A 22,221-nucleotide genomic window follows, 5' to 3' on the forward strand; every position below is an offset into this window, starting at 1 on the left:
ATAAATACATCATGAGTTTATATTAATGCTCCCAATTCAAATTCATGACTAGAGAGTACTTAACAGTTCCATTGTTGTAGAAGGCAGCTCATGGAGAAGGAGGTTTTAAACTACCTGTGTCGGCAGCAGCTAGTAAATACAGTGAGTTGAGGTGTGTGGAGAGCTCACATAGCTTGATCGGTAAGAGAGTGGACGCTGGAGCCAGGCTGGCGTCCAGTCCTGGCCACCCACTGCGGAGTCCTTGGTAAGTTGTTCTCTGTGACTCAGTTTCCTTGTCTAACAAAGTAGAGATGATAAAAAAAAGTACATGCAAAGCAGGAGAGCTGTGCAGACAAGGCGACATGAAGAACACGTAGTATTTGCACAAAGTACTGTGCAGTGAGCAGGCTTTGTCTACTTCGTGTACTTAGGCACCGATTACATTTTTCATAATAAACTATATTAAATAAAGGCAGCTGGGCATGGCAACACACATCTATAATCCCGGTACTTAGGGGGCTGAGAGGATCACAGGTTCAAGGCCAGCCTCAGCAATGTAGCGAGACACTTAATGACCTAGACACCATTTCAAAACAGAAAGTAGGGTTCAATCCCTACTACCACAAACAAAAACAACATATTTGGGAAGGGCTGGAGGTATATGTAGCTGGGATGTAGGATGCTCCTGGTTTCCACAAATTTGGGGTCCAGATTTTGTCTAGCCAGAGGAGCCGAACTCGTCTTGTTGGCATAGCAGGGAACGTGACTTTGAACTGAATTCCCGTAAGGAGAGATGGATAGGGGGTCAGTGACCCATGGTAATCACTCTTAATATCCAATACCATCTGGAAATGTTTATATTCAAAGTAACCCATCAGAAGAGCATTTGATCAAAGACCAAAAATCCTGTGACTTTGGTCCTGATACAAAGGGCGCTTCTGAGCCTGTGAGAACAAAACAGATTGAAAGCAGTGTGTGTGTTGTACACACTTGCTGCCTGTGCATGCTTGCGTGTGCTCTGCGGTTCTAGATTGGGCCAGGCAGCATTGGCCAGCGGTTTTTGTAAGGAATTCAAAAATCGTTTGCTGCAGGGGAGCCAGTGGTGCTAGTTCAGTTTAAAATGGGTAGTTGGGTTTTGTTTTTGCTTTGGGGGGCTTAGGGTAATAATTTTATAAGATTTTCAGACAAGTTTTTAAATGACTTTTAGTTATAGAAGAGTACATTTTGTTTGTTTGTTTGTTTGGTTGTTTTTTTTTGTGTGTGTGTGTGTGTGTGGTACTGGGGTTCCTGGAAGCCCTTCTACCTCCAGGCTACACTCCCAGACCCATTTTATATTTTTATTTGGAAACAGGGTCTCCTAAGCCAGCGTGCGTGGCTGGCTCCGAACCTGCCCGTTCCTCCTGTCTCTGCCTCCCAAGCACAGGGATTACAAGCGTGCACCACCACGCCCGGCCAAGAAGAATACATTTTGAAACAAGAAATCGGGAGACAGTGATGAAGTTTAAAATCGTATTTTTTTTTCTTTCTCACTGCTTTTAAAAATAACGGCCAACTGTATAGGTTCCTCGGAAACTGATCCAAGGGAGGAATTCCTCTCGGGACCAGGAATGCTTGTATTTTTCCTCAGCAACTGGTTTATTTTTATCTTGAGGACCTTGTAAACCATGTAACAGATTGCGTTTCCATCTTCATGTCGGCTGCCAGTAAGTTTAGAGCCACATTTGTGCACCCCGCTAGGAGGGATGTGATGGCTCACCTTTGGCTGTGGCGCCTCCTTTAAATTGCTCCCGAGCTTTTTGGATGACGTGACTTTTACAGTCTTTATAATGTCCTCAATTTCTCATTGCAACAAAATGTTCCAGGCTCATCTCTCAAAAATACAAAACTACTGATTATATTTTGAGCACCAGCATGCCTGCCTTTTTCCCCTTTTTAATATTATTTCTGCCTTTTTAATCTTATAGGCATGCTATTAAGATCCATTCTAGAAGGAATAAGGAAAGGAATAAATGAATGAAGGACACAAATCCCCTGACTGGGGTCGGGTTTGTGAATGGTCCCAGCACTTCTTTCTCTAGACTTTTTCCTCCACCCCTTCTGTAGGACCACTCTGCTTTGAGGAGTTGGCCAACATCAGGAAGGGGAAATAAATTGAAATCAAGGAGACGATGCTCTTAGTTTCTTATGGAAGCTAAAAGAGAGGGAGGTTGGAAACAAATCCTAAAGTAGCCCAATTTATTTATGGGGCTTCATGCCTCCTGGGTACCCAGGTCCTCATTGTCGTAGTAATTGGAATCAGTTGTCAGACTGATAACTGAGAATGGTGTGTTGCACAGGGCCCTGTGTATTCCACCTTAGGAGGGATTCTCTGCAGCCTGGAGGTTCATTAAATGCTTGTTTTCAAAATGAAGAACCAGCACTGTTTGCAAGTCCTCTGCACTTTGGGGGATCTGATCTTATTAGTGTGGTAGAGTGAGCCCCGGGGAAGCACGGCATTGTAGCGGAGGTTCTTAAACTCTGCCAGATGTCCTGCACCCTGAGGGCAGGGGAGAGCAGCATTCACTGGGCCCCACCAAGTTTCTGACCCAGCGGGTCTGGGTTGGGACCCAAGAAACAACCTCCCTTTCCTGCCCAGTTCCCAGGTGGCGCTGACGCTGCTGATCCTGCTTAATTGCCCTTCAGAGTGAGGTTGCAGCCCATCCACCCAGACTTAGTTTAGGGCCTTTGAGTTTATCTGTGTACTAGAAGATAAACTTCATGATAGGCCAGGAAGTAGAGGTTTACCAAAAAGAACTAAAGTTGTCTTTAAGCACCAAGAGACACTTCTGTTAAGAAAAATAAATAAATAAGCTGGACATGGTGGCACACACTTGTAATCTCAGTACTTGGGAAACTGAGACAGGAGGGTCGCAGGTTCGAAGAAGACAGCCTCAGCAACTTAGGCTCTCAGCAACTTAGTGAGACCCTATTTCCAAATTAAAAATAAAAAAGGTAAAATATGTCTGGGAGGTGTAGCTCAGAGGTAGAGAGCCCCTGGCTTCCACCCCCAGTACCACAAAAAAGGTTTAAAAAAAAATGTCCAGCTGATCAGGCAGTGCTTGGTCCTTATTTGCTGTCTAACGTGAAGCTCACTGCAGGACCCATTTCTCCCAAGGGTGAGAATGAAGAAGCTGGCCCAGTGACCAGCTGTCCTCCTGCGAGGGACATGAACGTCCTCTGACTCAGATTAGTTTGGTTACCTTGGGCAGTTCTCCCATTAGATCCCCAGGACACGGCATGTGCCCAGCCCCTCACGTGTGGGTGGATTTCTGATAAATGGCATTGCACTGAGAATTGTCCAGGAAGCAACAAAAGCAATGCTACGCAGTCAGCTTTTCCTCAGAGTCCAGACCATTGCTGTGGAAGTCTGAGTCCTACTCCAAATGCCCGCCTGCCTGCCCGCCTTTTTGTGTGAGGGGATACTAAGGATTTAACCCAGGGGCATTCTACCTCCAAGCTACACCCCCAGCCCTATTTTTTATTCTTTAAAACAGGGTCTCAGTAAGTTTCAGGGAGCCTCACTAAGTAGCTGAGGCTGGCCTCGAACCTACAATCATCCTATCTCAGCCTCCCAAGTACTGGGATTATAAGTGTGCGCCACCGTGCTTGGCCTGAGCCTTCTGCTTTTAATGTTGTAATGATTTAGCAGCAGTTCCAACTCTTTCACTGAGGTCTTGAGTGAACTGGACAACATGGAAACCAGAAGAACCTTACTTAGGTCAGCATTTTTTAAAAGCTATGTTCTTTTTTTAACAATTATGAAAAATGTAACATGAAAGTACAAACCGAATAAAGGTCTCCAGCAGTTATTCTTTACAGAAGAAACTTTTTCTAAAAAAGATTTGACATTTCTGGGCATGGTGACACAGGCACTTGGAAGGCTGAGACAAGAGGATCCCATGTTTGAGGACAGCCTCAGCAAGTAGTGAGACTTTCATCAACCTAGTGGGACCTTATTTCAACATAAGTAAAATCAGGCTGGGGGGTGTTATCACGAAAGTCGAATGCCTCTGGGTTTATTCCCCACAAAAACAAATAAGTTTGACGTTAACCTTTCTATCTTTGTAAACTTTTACAAAGATACTTGTCTGTATATAAAGAACTTTTGACCAAGTAAAATTAGTCGTACTCCACTGTTGTACCGCTGGGCTACAGCCCCAGCATTTGTACAGTTATTTCTGAGGCTGCAATTCCTAGAGCTGGAGTGGAGGAGATAAAGAATATGTGGTATTTAAAACTGTAATTGCTGTGATAACATTATGCTTTATTAAATAGTATGTTAGATACCATGAACAAATTGTATTCATCACAGAAATACAAGGAAGGTGTGCTTTAGACAGTCTATTAAAAACACACCGCTGGGCGTGGTGGCACACACTTGTAATTTGTGCATCACCGTGGATTTAAGAGGCTGAGACCAGAGGATCGCGGTTCATGGCCAGCCTCAGCTACTTAGTGAGGCCCTTTCCAATTCAGTGAGACCCTGTTTGAAAATGAAGAATAAAAAACAGGGCTGGGGATGTAGCTCAGAGGTAAATGCAGCTGGGTTCCATCCCTGGTACCACGCACAAAAAAAAGTACGCTGTTAATTGATCAAAGAAGAAAAACGATTTAGTCATCTATCTCCTTAGATGTAAAAAATGTATTTGATGGCTAGGGGTGGTGGCTCAGGCCTGTAAGTCTAGTATTGGGGAGGCTGAGACAGGAGGGATTGCAGGTTCGAGGTCACCTTCAGCAACTTAGTGAAACTCTTTCAAAATAAGAAATAAAATTGGGCTGTGGGTGTAGCTTGGGGGTAGAATGTCCCTGGGTTCAATCTCCACTACTAAAAACTGTATTTGATTGTTTTGTTTGTTTAGTTCTTTTTTGTTTTGTTTTGGTGGCACTGGAATTGAAGCCAGGGGCATTCTACCTATGAACTGTACCCCTATCTCTTTTTATTTTTTGTTCTTGAAACAGGGTCTCACTAAGTTACTGTGTACTGGCCTTGAACCTGTGATCCTCCTTTCTTAGCCTCCTAAGAACTGGGATTACAGATATGCTCCACCGGGCCTGGCTTGAGTTAATCAATTCTTGATTTAAAATCTTAGTAGCACCCTTGGAAATGAAGAGCCTGACTCCCAGAGCCAGCCTGATTCATGTGCAATGTCAAATAGTTGGACCATTTTCACCAGAGTGGAGAAATAGGCAAGTCAGAGCATGGGTCACACTGAGAGCTGAGCAGCTGGAGAAGTGCGAAGAGTAGAAGGGAGGAGGTGACAAGTGACTGTAACGTCATCGTATCACATATTATCTGCAGATGATGAGAAACTGTTTCTGAAACTGAAATCTGTTAAAAACAAAATGGCTCTGTTAGACGGCTTTCACATGACCAGAAATAATATTTATTGTGCTCCCTTTCTCATGCTGGGAACTTTGACACGCTTTTTTTTTTTTTCTTTCTTTCTTTTTTTTTGATGGGGGTACTAGGGTTCTTGGAAACCCTTCTACCTCTGGGCTACACTCCCAGACCTATTTTTTATATTTTTTAATTTGGAAACAGGGTCTTCTAAGCCTGGCTTCGAACCTGTGCGATCCTCCTGTCTCCGCCTCCCAAGCGCAGGGATTACAAGCGTGCGCCACTTCGCCCAGTGACACGCTTTAAATAATGTACTCCCAGCTAGCTGGACATGGTAGTGCATGCCTGTAATCCCAGTACTTGGGAGGCTGAGAAAAGATGGCAGGTTCAAGGCCAGCCTCAGCAACTTAGTGAGACCCTGATTCAAAATAATGAGATAAAATAGGGCATAGCGGTATAGCTTAGAGGTAGAATGCCCTTGGGTTCAATCCCCAGTACCAGAAACACACACACACACACACACACACACACACACACACACTTACTTTTCCTAAACTCACTAGCTTACTGCTGCCTCTTTTTCAGGGAGAAAAAACGTAGTGCCCCTTTGGCACTTCCAGCACACCCTTAGATTTATTCAATGCCCCCAGTTACACCTGAAGCTTCTGATTCCCCCCAACCCAGGGCATTGTATCACCAACTTTGAAGAGTTATCATTTGATCTTTACCAAGTGTAGGAGGTAGACAATTTTCATATCCATTTTTACAGATGAGAAAACTCAGACTTGGAGAAGGAAGTTGAGTAATTTGGCCACCATCATATATCAAGAAAATGGCTAAGCCAGGAAATGCCCATAATTCCAATATTTGGGAGGCCAGGACAGGAGGATCGACAGGTTTAAGACCAGCCTCAGCAATTTGGCAAGCTCCTGTCTTTAAATAGCCACCAGTAGAGCTTGGAGGGAGAATGCCCTTAGGTTCAATCCCTAGTAACCCCGCTCCCCCCAAAAGAGAAAGTGGCTCTGAGAGCCAGTCTGATGGCGCAGGCTGTACGTGAGTCGCCATTGTCCCCATGTAGTATGTGGCTTTGGACAGACCAGCTCAACTCCAGGGCCGTAGTCTTGTCACCTTTGAGCATAATGTGCTTGGTTAGGTGGTCTCAGATCCGAGGCTCTACAGAGCTGAGCATGTGGGCCAGCACCGCGGGTGTGTGCAGGAGCCAGGCGTGTTTATGTTGTCCAGGGGAACTGGGAGCTGGTGTGTGTATTGGGGGGCCACTCCCCCAGAGGTCAGTGAGGGTGGTTAAAAGAGAAAAATAAGGGTTTCTCCCATTTATTTTGTGTATTGAATGTATAACTAGTTAACTCTCAGAGTGACAGCTATCGAGGCTGGGTACAAATGCCCATGTTTAGGCCTTATTTCGGGACCCTTCTTGGTGGTTCGGAAGCAGTGATCAGGGACATTCTGTCTGACTGCCCTCTGCCCTTGGACAGAAATGGGCCATATGGTCAGGAACAGAAGAGGCAGGTGAGCCAAGGTCTGGGAACCTGGAAGTAGCCGCTGTGTCTGCAGAGCCTCTGAGCACAGAATAACCATTTAAGCCTCTCTTCCCTCTCTGGTACCCCTACATCAACCGGAAACCCAAACCAGAGCACACAGGATCTGCCTTCTTACCACAGTTGCTCTCCTCTGGGGTTCCACTTTGCTAATAGCATCTTCTCTCTCCTACTCTAGGTATGGAGAGAAAGGGAAAGCCATCCGGATCGAGAAGGTCATCTACACCGGGAAGGAGGGGAAGAGCTCCCGCGGCTGCCCCATTGCCAAGTGGGTGAGTGTCGGCTCCCAGAGCCACGCGGTACCCGCTCTCCTCACCCCTCCATTCAAAGCACAGCAGGTTGCAGGTGGGGCATGGGGTTAGGACAAGGACTTGGTTACTGTCAGGGGAGCCCTGGAGCCAACGTCCCTCGCTTGGTTAGGGCCCTTCACCCCCCACATCAGCTGCCGTTCTGGTTTAAAGGCCAGCCCCTGGCATCCTGGGATGTCTGGGAACTGTGTTATCATGACTCTTAGTTCCTCTGGCCTCTGATTCAGGCTTTCAGGGTGTAGAAGGCGGGGAGGGGAGGGTAGAGTTGCTGTTATTACCCAGCACTGAGCCCCGCTGAGGACTCTTGGATTGCTCTTCCTTCTCTGTGTGCCCTGGAGTGGCTGGTGCTCCTATCCCCTGCCTGGAAGTCAGAGAGGAAACTGAAGGCCAGCCTGCCGTGGCCCAACCTGAGTAATGAGCTGGACCTCCAAACGGGGTCATGACCAGCGTTGCAGCTGCCAGGCTTCTGAGCCGCCGTTTCCTCCCAGGAAGCCTGGCATCTCAGCAGGGAAAATGTAACTCAGACCCCAGTTCACCAAAACCCAGTTCTCCTTACTTGCCCTCCTGGTCCACAGGGAGCGGTTTGAATAGCAGAGTATCTGCTTCTGCAGAATGAGTGCCCCGAGCCACGGCGAGGCTCTGAGAGTCCCCGGGAGCTCCGCAGGGTGCTCGGTCTGTGTGCAAGTGCGTATACTTTAGAGATAGGTGAAAATCAGCCATAGTCATCCCAACCTGAAGAATTGAGATTTGACTCTGAGAGGCGAATGGGCTGCGTAGGAGTTCAGGGACAAGAGACTGGATTGGCAGTAGGAAAGTTCAAGCTAAGCTTTCTGAGAAGGCACACCAGCAAGGGGTGGTGGATAGTGGGCCGTGTTATATGGACTGGGGAGAGGGTGTGAGCAAATGTAGAAAGCCGTCCACCTGCACGCCTGCCTGTTTTCACTGGCATACATCTCCGGCCTCCGCAAAATAAAAGGTGTCTGGACTTCAGCCACCACACACCTCTTTTGAGTGGTTTTCAGTCTTTTCTACAGAATTATATACAACAAAAGAGTCTAGAGCTACTTAGTACACCCAAGGTATGGAGACGCATCTTATCCCCACCCTCCCGAGAAACGGCTCTTGGAGTGCGAGGTCTGATGTGTGACTGATTGGGGGGTGGAGGGGGTCACCTCTCCAGAGAACCCATGTAGAAAATGGCATCATTATTGAGGAATTCTAAAGTCTTGGGCAGTGGGGGCACTGCTGGAGCTGAGGACTCTTCCAGCTCAAAAAACTGGCACCTTAAGCTGGGCGTGGTGGTGCACGCTTGTAATCCCAGTACCTGGGAGGCTGAGACAGGAGGCTCGCGAAGCCAGCCTCAGCTACTGAGACCCTGTTTCCAAATAAAAAATATAAAATAGGTCTGGAGTGTAGCCCAGAGGTAGAAGGTCCCTGGGTTACGTCCCCCATACCACCAAAAAAAAAGGCACCTTAAAGAGGACAACCGGCTATGTAGACAGCATCAAAGAAGAGAATGTACATTTCTAGGGCCTGGAAAGGAAGGTAAAGCATTAGTCCTGAGCAGGGATGCACGGCTCTGCCGAGGGCTTGGAACAGTGTATGTGCCTGCGAGAGGGATGCAGAGCGTGCAGGGTAGGAGCGCCATCCTCTGTTGGTCCCCCAGGGCCTGGGGACAGATGCCCCAGGCTGAGCAGATGTTGCATCCAAGGATGGGGCAACTTGTGGGGATCCCCAAGGCCTGGTGGACGATGTGTAGAAGGGAGTATACAAGGCTGGGGAAGTCCCCGGGGTTCAGTAAAATTTTTAAAAATAATAATTGATGCTTCAAAAGGCAAAAACCCTCCTGGCCTGGAATGTATTTAGTATGTAAAGTAGCCTTTAAAAGTTTGAAGAAAATTCTGACACAGACTACAACATAGTTCAACCTTGAGGTTATGCTCATGAAATAAGTCACAAAAGGACAACTTTTATATGGCCCCATCCACTTCTGAGAGGTACCTCAAGAAGTCAGATTCATCGGACAGAAAGTAGAATAGTGCCGGCTAAGGCTGTCGGGGAAAATGGAGGGTTACTGTTTCATGAATCAAGTTTTAGTTTTTGCAAGGTGAAGGAGTGCTAGACATGGCGATGACAGTTGCACAGCAGTCTGGATGTACCTGATTTTCACTAAGACCTACACGTAAAATGACAAATTTCACGTGTGTTGTACCACCACCACCACGAAACTGAATGTGGTGCTCACAGTTTTAAAGGGATGATTTCATGTGAATGTGTGGGTTTCCATTTTTTTCCTGCAAAATCGGAAGAAGTGTAGTAGGCTGGGATTCCCCTTCACCCTGATAGTTAATGGAGGGAAGGTCTGGCTCCCCCCTTTAATGGACAGATGCCTTCGATTGCTGTGGTCCACACACACTGGCCTCATCCCAGGCCCATTTTCTCATTGGTATGATTTGCCTGGTGACTCCTTTCCACACATTGTACACAGGCACACGTGACCACGTCTGTCTGCAGCCAGGCATCTCCTGACCTCCAGACCATTGTGAGGCCTCTTTGAAATAGCCGCTCAGGCATTCATAAGCCGCTCGACCTTGGTGCACTGCCAGTGGGTTCCTAGTCAGCCCTCCACTGGACACCACCACACCCAGTCACCTGAGCCACAAAACATGGACGTCGCTTAAGACTTCCCTGTCCCTCAGCCTCAGAAGTCCCAAGGTCACTTTTCTCACATGTGCCTGGAACCCATTCCTCTTCCTTCTCCACTGCTGTAGACCAAAACTTTGTCTGTTTTGGCTTGTGTACAGCTGTGGCCCAGCTGGCCTCTCTGCTTGCTTGTCTCCCACCAGTGCCCCCCTTCCTAAAGCACAAAGCTATTTGGTAAGCCCCTGCTCATGTGCTTTCCCAGAGCCCCCGCCTTGAGGCCACCCAGCCTTTCCCTGTCGTCTGCCCTCAACCCAGCCCTGCTCACAGGCCCTCCACCTGAATCTGTCTCAGAGCTCCTCGGAGGCGTTCTCCTTTGGGGGAGATTCTGCCACGGCAGCCCCCAGCTCCCAGGACCCTTCGTCCTGATACATCTTTTTACATGGGGAGGGAATGAGAGCCTGGACAAGGGAGCGGCTGGCTCCTGAGCTCTGGAGCAGTGGGTGTCTAGGGCCCTTGGTTTTTAACTATTTTTTTAACAGCTCTTTTTTAAACACAATTCACCTACCCTACAATTCAGACATTTAAAGTATACCATTGTGGGGTATAGTGGTGAACACCTGTAATCCCAGTTCTTGAGAGGCTGAGATAGGAGGATTGTACTTTCAAAGCCAGCCTCAGCAGCTTAGTGAAGCTCTCAGCAATTTAACAAGACCCTGTTTCCACATAAGAAATAAAAGGGTGTAGCTCGGAGGTAGAATGACCCCAGGATTCAATCCCTAGCACCACAAAAAATAATAATAAAATAAAAGACATTATTTAGTCGGTTTTAGCGTATCGTTTCTTAAAATTATGGTAAAATATACATAATGTAAAATTTTCCATTTTAACCATTTTAAATGTCCAGGTGAGTGGCCCTGAGTGGATTCTCATTGATTGGCAACCATCACCGCATCATCTGCCATTGAAACGCTGTCCCTGAACAATAGTGCCCCGTTCCCTCCTCCCTGGGCCTCGAGAGTAGTCTGCTTTCTGCCTCGGTGACTGTTCTAGGGGCCTCGTGTTAGTGGAATCATCTAATACTTATCCTTCTGTGTCTGGCTCATTTCACTGAGCTTAATGTTTTCAGGGTCCATTAATGTAGCATGTGTCAGGATTCATTTGTTGTTATGGTTTAATAATATGCCATTCTGTGTACATACCATATTTTATTTACCCATCCATTGACAGGCATGGGTTATTTCTGCCTTTTGGCTGTTGTAACTCATGCCACAGTGACACTGATGTGCATAACTGTCTGAGTTCCTGCATCCATTTCCCATGGGTACACTGAGGCATAGAATTTCTAGAGCAAACGTTAATTCTATTTTTAGCTTTTTGAGGACCCACAAACTGTTTCCCACAGTGCAACACCCCTTGCTTTTCTACTAAAAGCACACAGGTACACTGTATTTCACTGCAAATGTTATAGGATAATATCAAAATCTCTATTTTCTGGCTTATAGTTTTTAATCTATGTGTTTTTATTACTAAGCCTATATAAGTCATCAACATCTTTAGACATTGTAATAATTATTTTTATTTCACTTGTGTGTGTGTGTGTGTGTGTTTTTAATTCCCTAATTGTTTTGTAACAGTCTCAGCCTGTGTGGTGGCTGTCATCAGGATATGACATCAATGAGGCACTGCCCTAAAGATCCACTCCCTTGGGTCCGTGTGGCAGCGAAGGGTTTTGGCTCCTGCAGTTAACAGTGGCCCCGCATCCCTACAGGTGATCCGTAGGCACACGCTGGAGGAGAAGCTGCTCTGCCTGGTACGGCACCGGGCGGGCCACCACTGCCAGAATGCCGTGATTGTCATCCTCATCCTAGCCTGGGAGGGCATCCCCCGAAGCCTCGGAGACACCCTGTACCAGGAGCTCACCGACACCCTCCGGAAGTATGGGAACCCCACCAGCCGGAGATGCGGCCTCAATGATGAGTACGTAGCAGCGGGTGGGGGCAGTGGGGCTAAGGGCTCCCCACGCAGGGAATCCAGGCAGCCCTGGGCCAATGTGCACCCTCCTCTGAGCGCCGTTTGTCCTGGAGAGTTAGACCATGGTTGAGGAATGCTACCCATGGGTGCTGGCCCCAGCTCTTGAAAAGCTGTTAATTTGACTCAGCTTCACTGTTAAATCTCAAGTTGACACTGAAGCTCTAATGATGTTAACAAGTATGAAAAAAGTACATAGGTCCCACAATCATAAGGTACTGATATTTACAAAACCTGCCTTTGTTGGGGTTTTATCCATTTTTTAAATTAAAACGTGTTTGTTTCCAATAAAATCTATCCTTTCAGTTACATAGTTTGAATAGTTTTGACAGATATTTGCAGTCAGGCAGACTGCCACCACGGTCTAGATAAAGAAGAGTTCATTGCCTCCTAAAATTCCCCCTTGCCCTTTATCGGCAGCCCTTGGCAGCCACGAGCCTCACCTCCTGTGTTTGCCTTTGTGAGAGCATCCTGTGGGTGGGCTCACACCGTGTGTCCGTGTGTATGAGGAGCCTGTGAGCCTGGCTCCTGCTATTGGGCGTGATATTTTCGAGGTGGATGGGTGTCAGTAGCTCATTCCTTTGTATTGCTGAGTTGTTCTCTGCTGTGTGGGTGTATAACAACTTGTTTACTACTTCCCAGTTGAGGGGTGTTTGGGGTATTTCCAGGTCACATTAAGCATTGGATTTGAGTGTCAGCATCTGTTGGTTCCGTGGCCTGTCGCGTAGGTTGTAGAAAGCAGGCATGTTCTAACCCTGGGCTCCACATCCTTGCTGCTTGGGTCAGCGTTGGAGCTGGTCAGGATATTAGAGTTAAGGCAAAGACTGGGATTTTTTACTAGTTCTTCTCCCTCTCTTTAACCCATATTCTCTTCGCAATAACAGATTCTGGGTTAGATCTTCAGGCTTGGGTGGGGGCAGACCAAACTCTTCAGAACTGGTCTTCTGAAAATATGAGCCCCAGCCCCTGGGAGGCTAGTGGATGCCAGGCCCAAGCAGGGCCTCCCTTCAAGGAAGGAAAAAGAGTCCAATAAAGAGAGGTATCACATCTGCATGCCTAACCTGTGATGTGCTTTGCAGCCGGACCTGCGCTTGCCAAGGCAAAGACCCCAATACCTGCGGTGCCTCGTTCTCCTTTGGCTGTTCCTGGAGCATGTACTTCAATGGCTGCAAATACGCTCGGAGCAAGACACCTCGCAAGTTCCGCCTCGCGGGGGACAATCCCAAAGAGGTGAGCAGAGCCAGCCAGGGACCCCGCCCCTCTCACTGTGAGTTGAAAACAATTCCATTTGAGCTGGGCATGGTGGCACACACTTGTAGTCCCAATACTCGGGAGGCTAAGACAGGAGAATCATAGGTTCACGACCAGCCTCAGCAGCTCAGTGAGGCCCTCTGCAACTTAGTGAGACCCTGTTTCCAAATAAAATTTAAAAATAGTAAAATAGGGCTAGGGTAAGTTTAGCTCAGAAATAGATTGCCCCTGAGTTAAATCCCCAATACCATACAAAAAATAATAGCTTAATTTGAACCTAGCCTTTTACTTAAGATTTGGGCCCTCCCTTCCCTTGAAGAGGCAAATGCAGGCACTTTAGAGAATACAGGAGCCTCGGGTCATCAGGACCTAATTATTCCCAGCAATGAAAATACTGGTTCAGTTTCTCACAGACACTTTCTTCGTTCTGTCAGCCACCATTTTCTGTGTGCATATTATGTGCAGAAAAACATGCTAAGCACCTCACAGGTATCCTAGTAATCTCAGAACCTCCCAGTGATCTGGCCACTGTTAAATGACTAAAGATGTCTGGGATATAGCTCAGTGGTGGGAGGTTTGCCTACCATGGGTGAGTTCAACCCCCAGTGCTGAAAAATACAAAGGAAGGGAAGAAGGGCGGGCAGGCAGGCTGGCTTCACCTGGGCAGCAGCCGGGGAGGTGGCCAGGCCTGACTGCCCACTGGGTGGGCAGCTGAGCCTTGGCCCTTGACTGCCCCTTCTCATCCTGTGTACTGGATTCTCGCTCCCACTTCCTCCTCCTTGCTTCTTCACAAACTCTTTGTGCCTGTGTTCAAGGCGGGTCTGGGTCCCTGAAAGCCCTAGTTGCTGCCCTTGGAGGGCGTGGATGCCTGACACTTCTGTGGCTGCGACGTCTAGAGCAGCGCCACCCAGTGGAGCCTTTTCTGATGATGGAAATGTTCGCTGCAGTCCAGTGCAGGAAACTCACAGAGCTACTGAACATTTGAAATGGGGCTAGTGTAACTGAGGGACTGAACGTGTCATTTGTTTAATTTCAATTAAAAATAATTTAAGCCGGGCATGGTGGTGCACACTTGTAATCCCAGCATTCGGGAGCCAGAGGATTGCGGTTTGCAGACAGCCTCAGCTACTTAGGCCCTTTGCAACTCAGTGAGACCCTGTTCCAAAATAAAGAGTAAAAAAATAGCACTGGGGGTGTAGGTTGGAGGTAGAATGCCCCTGGGTTCCATCTCCAGTACTGCAAATAATAGTAATAACAATAATAATAGTAAGAGTAGTAGTAGTAATTGTTATTTACATTTCAATAGCCACATGTGGCTTGTAACACGTTAGATGTTGTGGGTCTAGGTCATAGCTTTAGAATTTAGTCTGAGCACCTGGCAGATGACAGGCTGGCCATGGAGTTTTTAGCACAGAATCCTGTCTGCCTCTGCTTTCCCATCACTAACGTGGGAAAGAGGATCTATACCTATAGGTTTTTCCATGGCTGTCATACCACACCTGATTTCAGGATTTCAGCACTGAAAGCAAAAACCAGTTTTCTCTGTCTGAGATGAACTGGGCCACAGCCGGGAAGAGCAGTAGCTTAGCCTTCAGAATGGCTGGACCTTCTAGCCGTGGCTTTCCCTAATGAGGCTCCGTGCCCTCAGCTTTAAAATGGACTTGGCAGACAGAGCACAGTCAGACCCCAATGGCACCTGACTTCCCAGTGACACCCAGCTGTGGCTCCGAATGCAGCTCATTCCCAGCATGCAGAGCTTGCCAGGCTGGGCCACTCTGGATGGTGTGACTGCTCTTCTCTCCACAGGAAGAAGTGCTCCGGAAGAGTTTCCAGGACTTGGCCACTGAAGTTGCTCCCCTGTATAAGCAGCTGGCCCCTCAGGCCTATCAGAACCAGGTACTGGGGCGGGCGTCGTTTTCTGCCTGTGTGCTTGCTCGTGTGGGCTCCTTTGTGCTTCCACAGAAAAAGCCCAGAAGTAAAGTGGTGGTGTAATTCTTTAATAAGACCCCATTTTATCCAAGCTAACAGCATCCCATACCATCTCTCCAAAGCCCCTGTTCTTTTTCCCCTCCCCCTGGTAGTCCTCCTCCTCCTCAGGTCTGGTTTCCAGTGCTGAGATCCAAGCTCCTCCTGGAACCCTACATCTCCCAAATGAGGCGATGAGCCCTAGAGATAACCAGGAGGAAGCCATTTCTGCAGGGTCTGGAAAGTAACTTTTTCAGAGCTGGGTCCCCTCAGGCAGTCCAAGTTGAAGGCACCTGGCTTCCCAGGTGCGGAATCAGGGCCGCTCGCCTTGGGTCCATAAGCAGCTCTCCTTGGCCATTCACACAGGTGACCAATGAGGAAATCGCAATTGACTGCCGTCTGGGGCTGAAGGAAGGGCGGCCCTTCTCGGGGGTCACAGCCTGCATGGACTTCTGCGCCCACGCCCACAAGGACCAGCATAACCTCTACAATGGGTGCACTGTGGTAAGGAAGCCCTATCTGCAGCGTGGTCCTCGGAAGGAAGCCTAGCTGTGGTCTGCTGCAGAAAGTGGGCCCAGAGGAGAGGGGGAGGCGGGGCTCTCAGTTACGGGAGGTGTCTGGCCAGACCGCCTTGTCCCACACCTCAGAGAGAGTCTTCAGCAGGCAGATGTGCAGGCTGGGAGCAGGCTCTGTGCCTCGGGTAGGTGCTTTGGGATGCAGCCGGAGTCCCCAGCTGCCCAGAGTGTAGTTCCAAGTCTTTGTGGATTAATTCACACAACCCTGGGGTTCATTTATGTAACAAATGTTCACTGCCTGATAATGGGGAATAAAACAGAGCGCCCACCGAGGTCTGTGATACTCTGTCCCATAGTGAAGAAGGCCCTCCAGAGCATTGAAGTAGGGGAGGGATAAAGTGGCAGAGACGCGGGAACAGCCAAGAATAGGTACACTGGTGCCATTTACTGAGAAGTAGAATAACGGGGAGGCCAGGTTAGCAGCAGGAAATCAAGAGTTCTGTTTCGAGCTGCTAAAACTGTAGGATCACAGATTTGAGGACACCCTAGGTTTAATCTCCAGTATCAAAATTTTTTAAAAAATAATAAAAGAAGCCAAGTGTGGTGGCACATGCTTACAATCCCAGTACTTGGGAGACAAAGAAAGAAGGATCACAGGTCCATGGTCAACCTCAGCAATTTAGTAAGGCCTTCTGCAACTTAGACCCTATTTCAAAATAAAAAATAAAATGGAGCTGGGGCTGTAGCTCAGAGGAAGAATACTTCTGGGTTCAATTCCTAGTACCACACAAAAATATGGAAGTAAAATAAAACTATTTTAAAATATTTTAAATAATATGAAAAAATTTGCCTGAAATCTTGTAAAGACAACTACTGTTAGCATTTGATGACCATTCGGGCACTTGTGTGTCTACACAGCTGCATAAAACTATACAGATGTTTGTATAACTTCCTTCCCATTTTCTCTACATGCTGTACTATGACCTTCTGAACTCTGGGGTGACTCGGCTTTGGGTCAGTGGATATAGATTTGCACTCATATTTGCAGAGGCCGTGTGTATGGCTCCATCATCTCTTGTCTAACCAGTCCTCTCTGGATGGATAGGAAGTGCTTTTGTATGTTTCCCATTTGTAAGCCTCCAGGGGGCCCATCCTCGTCACAGCTTTGTGCAGAGGTGTGGTCGGCTTCTCGAGGACCCAGGACAAAATCACTTAAATTTGTAGGCTCAGAGAGTGCCTGTTCTGCCTACTGGCAATGCTAGATTTTGTCTTTCTTACTCTGCCTGCTTCAGTGGCAAAACATGTAGTCTCAATTCCATTTGTGTCTCTTTTATACTAAAGAGGTTGAACAGCTTGCCTCTTTTAATTTCATCTTTGTGAATATCCCATTTATGTCCTCTACTGTTTATTTTTAAAATCAGGATTACCAGCTGGGAATGGTGGGACACGCCTGTAATTGGGAGGCTGAGACAGGAGGATCATAGGTTCAAGGCCAGCCTTCAGCAACTTAGTGAAACATTGTCTCAAAATAAAATATAAAATAAGGCTAAGGGGTATAGCTTTGGGTTTAATACCCCATATTACACACACACACACACACACACACACACACACACACACACACACACAAAATCAGAATTACTATATCTCTTTTTTTTTTTTTTTTTGGTGGTACTGGGGTGGAACCCAGAGGCTTTCTACCTCCGGGCTACATCCCCAGACCTATTTTTTATACTTCATTTGGAAACAGGGTCTCACTGAGTTGCTGAGAGCCTCACTAGTAGCTAAGGCTGGCTTCGGACCCATGCGATCCTCCTGTCCCAGCCTCCCAAGCACGGGGATTACAAGCGTGCACCACCACGCCCGGCAGAATTACTATATCTCTTGACATCTGTGGGTGTCTTTTAGAAGCACAGCCCCTGTCATATCTTACCCTGTCATTACCTTCACCATGTTTATAACATTGGGTCTTAGTGGCAGGAGACAAGGCACCGGGCAGCACCAGGGTGGGTCAGGAGACACAGGGGGCTGGAGAAACGTGGGTGGGAGATTTTATTGTGGTTTCTACCAGAAGGGACCATCGAGGCAGCGTAGGTGCATCAAGTAGGTTTCTGTGTGGGCCATAAAGGTTGCCTAGGATCTGGCCCTGGGGTGATTTAGAGCAGGGAGAACGTTGGCTTGCTGTGTGAGTTTGATGAGGGAGTTTGTTCAGGTTGTGGGCTCTGGCTCCCTTGGTTCACATATCAAATGCACATTCTCAGGGAGTCATTTACTATCACAGAATTAGCTAGCTATCTCTTCAGAGCCCAACTGCCAGAGTATCAAAAATACAGAAAATGGCCAGGTGTGGTGGCGCACGCTTGCAATCTTCACGCTTGGGAGGCGGAGACTCGAAGCCAGCCGCGCTGGCTTAAGAGACCCTGTTTCCAAATAAAAATATAAAAAATAGGTGTCTGGGAGTGTAGCCCGGAGGTAGAAGGGTTTCCAAGAACCCCAGTACCACAGGCTTGGGGAAGCCAGACGTGGTGGCACATGCTTATAATCCCAGCATTTGGGAGGCTGAGACTGGAGGATCGCGGTTCACGGACAGCCTCAGCTACTTAGTGAGGCCCTTTGCAACTCAGTGAGACCCAGTTTCAAAATAAAGAATTAAAAATAGGGCTAGAGGTGTAGTTCGGAGATAGAATGCATCTGGGTTCAATCCCCAGTGTCTGTCTGTCTGTCTGTCTTCTCTCTCTCTCTCTCTCTCTCTCTCTCTCTCTCTCTCTCTCTCACACACACACACACACACACACACACACACACACACACACACACACACCAAAAAAAAGACTAAAAGGAAAACTATCTTAAAAAGAGTAAAAAGAATTGAGTGCTTAGAACCAAGAGGATAAGGGAGGAAGGTTTGAGGTTCAGCTCAACAGAATGCCGGACTATAGCCCTGTGCCCTGGCCCTGGCCCTGTGCCCTGGCCCAGTCCTCGTCATCACTGTGACCCCGTGCCAATCATCCCGTCGTGTTAGGGGCATATGACAACGTGAGCATCCCCATTTTAGGATTCTACATGTTGGCAGTACTGTTACTTTATGGACCGAGGCAATTGTGCTCTCCAGGTCCTCTAGGAAGCAGGAGAGAGTGCTAGGGCCCGGGGCTGGCCGGCAGTGGGACTGTGGGAGAGGAAGGAGGCAGTCACGTGTCTGGGAACTCGGTCCCCAAGCCCAAGTCTCCTCTTCCCCTGTGCGCGACAGGTCTGCACCCTGACCAAGGAAGACAATCGCTGCGTGGGCCAGATTCCCGAGGACGAGCAGCTGCATGTGCTCCCGCTGTACAAGATGGCCAGCACGGACGAGTTTGGCAGTGAGGAGAACCAGAACGCCAAGGTGGGCAGCGGGGCCATCCAGGTGCTCACCGCCTTCCCCCGCGAGGTCCGCCGCCTACCCGAGCCTGCCAAGTCGTGCCGCCAGCGGCAGCTGGAAGCCAGGAAGGCAGCGGCTGAGAAGAAGAAGATTCAGAAGGAGAAGCTGAGCACCCCAGAGAAGATCAAGCAGGAGGCCCTGGAGTTGGCCGGGGTTCCCACTGACCCAGGTATGACCAGGCTGGCCTGGGACCGTCCTGGGGGGCCCACCCCCACTCCACACTCCTGCGTCACACCGGCAACTCAGGTGGCGAGTCCTGGGGCATCTGCTGAGTTGTCAGAGAGCGATTTGATAGGAGGCAGGAGAAGGTTAGTGCGAGGAGGACTGAGCAAGCCTTGAGGTCTCCTCCAGCAGCGTGCTCACGTATGGTCTCAGGGTCTGAGGAAGGGAGCATCGCCCCAGGGCACGTGAGCACCTGAGTTTCTCTGACCCCCGACCTCGGTCCCTGCAGTCCCAGGTTGGAGAAGCGTTGGTACTTTGGTGCACCACGCTTGCACACTTCACTGGGGTAGGATGAAGACAGCACACACCTCCTCCTTGCACCCCCATGGGGCTGGGGCCTCTGCTTAGGGACATCCAGGGAGCCAGGTCTAGTTCTAAATTGGGCACACTTCAGCACCTCACCTGACCTGCCTCTCCCCAAAGAGAACCCCAGGGAAGGAAGGAGGTTCCAGCCCCACTCCCACTCCAGGCCTCACCGGACTGTGGTGTGCCTGGCTTTTCCACCTTGCCTTCTGCCTTCCCCAGGTCTGTCTCTGAAGGGTGGGCTGCCCCAGCAAAGCCTGAAACCCTCTCTCAAGGTAGAGCCGCAGAACCATTTCAGCTCCTTCAAGTACAGCGGCAACGCGGTGGTGGAGAGCTACTCGGTGCTGGGCAACTGCCGGCCCTCCGACCCCTACAGCATGAACAGCGTGTACTCCTACCACTCCTACTATGCACAGCCCAGCCTGGCCTCCGTCAACGGCTTCCACTCCAAGTACGCCCTGCCGTCCTTCGGCTACTATGGCTTTCCCTCCAGCAACCCCGTCTTCCCCTCCCAGTTCCTGGGTCCTGGGGCCTGGGGCCACAACGGCAGCAGCAGCAGTTTTGAGAAGAAGCCAGACCTCCACACTCTGCACAACAGCCTGAGCCCGGCCTACGGTGGTGCTGAGTTTGCCGAGTTGCCGGGCCAGGCTGTTCCCACGGACGCCCGCCACCCCACTCCTCACCACCAGCAGCCGGCTTACCCAGGCCCCAAGGAGTATCTGCTTCCCAAGGCCCCCCAGCTCCACCCGGCGTCCAGGGACCCTTCTCCCTTTGCTCAGAGCTCCACCTGCTACAACAGATCCATCAAGCAAGAGCCAGTAGACCCTCTGGCCCAGGCCGACTCTACGCCCAGAGATCCCAGTAAGATGAGCAAGACACCTTTGCCAGAGGCATCTCAGAATGGGGGACCCAGTCACCTGTGGGGACAGTACTCAGGAGGTCCAAGCATGTCCCCCAAGAGGACTAACATTAGTGTGAGTGGCAGCTGGGGCGTGTTTCCTCCTGGGGAGAGTGCCGCCATGGTCCCTGACAAGCTTGGTTCTTTCGGGGCCAGCTGCCTCACAGCCTCGCACTTCCCAGAGGGCCAGTGGGGGCTGTTCAGTGGCGAGGGGCAGCAGTCGGCCCCCCATCCTGGAGGGCGGCTGCGAGGCAAGCCGTGGAGCCCCTGCAAGTTCGGGAATAACACCTCTGCCTTGGCCGGGCCCAGCCTGACAGAGAAGCCATGGGGAGCAGGAGCCGGGGATTTCAACTCTGCCCTGAGAGGTGGCCCCGGATTCCAAGACAAGTTGTGGAACCCCGTAAAAGGAGAGGAGGGGAGGATTCCCACCCCCGGGGTGAGCCAGCTGGACAAAGCCTGGCAGGCCTTTAGCATGCCCCTGGGCTCCAGTGAGAAGCTGTTTGGGGCCCTGAAGTCAGAGGAGAAGCTGTGGGACCCCTTCAGCCTGGAAGAGGGGACAGCGGCCGAGGAGGCCCCCAACAAGGGGGTGGTGAAGGAGGAGAAGGGCGCCGCTGGGGAGGAGGAGGAGGAGGAGCTGTGGTCCGACAGCGAACACAACTTCCTGGATGAGAACATCGGTGGAGTGGCCGTGGCCCCCGCCCACGGCTCCATCCTCATTGAGTGTGCCCGGCGGGAGCTGCACGCCACCACGCCGCTCAAGAAGCCCAACCGCTGCCACCCCACCCGCATCTCGCTCGTCTTCTACCAGCACAAGAACCTCAACCAGCCCAACCACGGGCTGGCACTCTGGGAAGCCAAGATGAAGCAGCTGGCGGAGCGGGCGCGGGCGCGGCAAGAGGAGGCCGCCCGGCTGGGCCTGGGCCAGCAGGAGGCCAAGCTCTATGGCAAGAAGCGCAAGTGGGGTGGCGCCATGGTCACGGAGCCCCAGCACAAGGAGAAGAAGGGGGCCGTCCCCACCCGGCAGGCGCTGGCCGTGCCCACAGACTCGGCGGTCACCGTGTCCTCTTACGCCTACACGAAGGTCACTGGCCCCTACAGCCGCTGGATCTAGGTGCCAGGGAGCCAGCGTACCTCAGCGTCGGGCCCGGCCCGAGCCTCTGGTGCTTTGCCCTCACGCCCGGGGGCGGGTTGGGGTGCAGAAGTCTTTCTCTATACATACATATATGGATATGCCTATCATATATATGTATTTATGGTCCAAACCTCAGAACTGATCCGCCCCCCTTTCCCCCACTTCCCCAGCACTTTGAAGAAGAAACTACGGCTGTCGGGTGATTTTTTTTTCCGCGATCTTAATATTTATATCTCCACAATGTTTTAATTTTTCCCCTTGTTTGAGGGGCTTTTATTTTCTTTGTTTTTAAAACTCTATCCTTGTATATCACAATAATGGAAAGAAAGTTTATAGTGTCCTTTCACAAAGGAGTAGTTTTAAATTCCATTTAAAATGTGTATTTATTGGATTTTTTTAAGGCGACAATAGTAATGGTAGCGGGGGGCAGGAAGGGCGGGCAGTGTGCCTTCCTGCCTGGCGAGCCCAGCCCGCCCGCTGGGAGCTGACAGGTTCTCTCGGTCACCCGCCCCTCACCGGCCAAGTGCAGCGTGTAGGCCTGGTCCGTTTCTCCCTCCGTGCGGGCAGGGAGCCCTGGGGACAGCCTCCGTCGTCTCTGGTGGGATTCGAGCAGCTGTAGCAAACTATCC

At 49.7% G+C, this 22,221-nt stretch overlaps 1 protein-coding gene across 2 annotated transcripts in view; it reads left to right on the plus strand.

The window, feature by feature from the left end:
• The window catches only part of TET3 (tet methylcytosine dioxygenase 3), a gene marked incomplete at both ends in the record, with an annotated part of 108,610 nt that extends 87,039 nt beyond the window's left edge, over positions 1-21,571 (plus strand). For both annotated transcript variants that reach the window (XM_080711155.1, XM_080711156.1), the window contains 7 exons: positions 7,091-7,184; positions 11,632-11,840; positions 12,971-13,121; positions 14,949-15,038; positions 15,474-15,611; positions 18,870-19,206; positions 19,785-21,571. In XM_080711155.1, the coding sequence (XP_080567281.1) occupies positions 7,091-7,184; positions 11,632-11,840; positions 12,971-13,121; positions 14,949-15,038; positions 15,474-15,611; positions 18,870-19,206; positions 19,785-21,571 (2,806 nt within the window). The remainder of the gene's footprint in view (positions 1-7,090; positions 7,185-11,631; positions 11,841-12,970; positions 13,122-14,948; positions 15,039-15,473; positions 15,612-18,869; positions 19,207-19,784) is intronic.
• Positions 21,572-22,221: the final 650 nt, after the last annotated feature.

Source organism: Muscardinus avellanarius (genome assembly GCF_963383645.1).
Source record: "Muscardinus avellanarius genome assembly, chromosome: 15".
NCBI lineage: Eukaryota > Metazoa > Chordata > Mammalia > Rodentia > Gliridae > Muscardinus > Muscardinus avellanarius.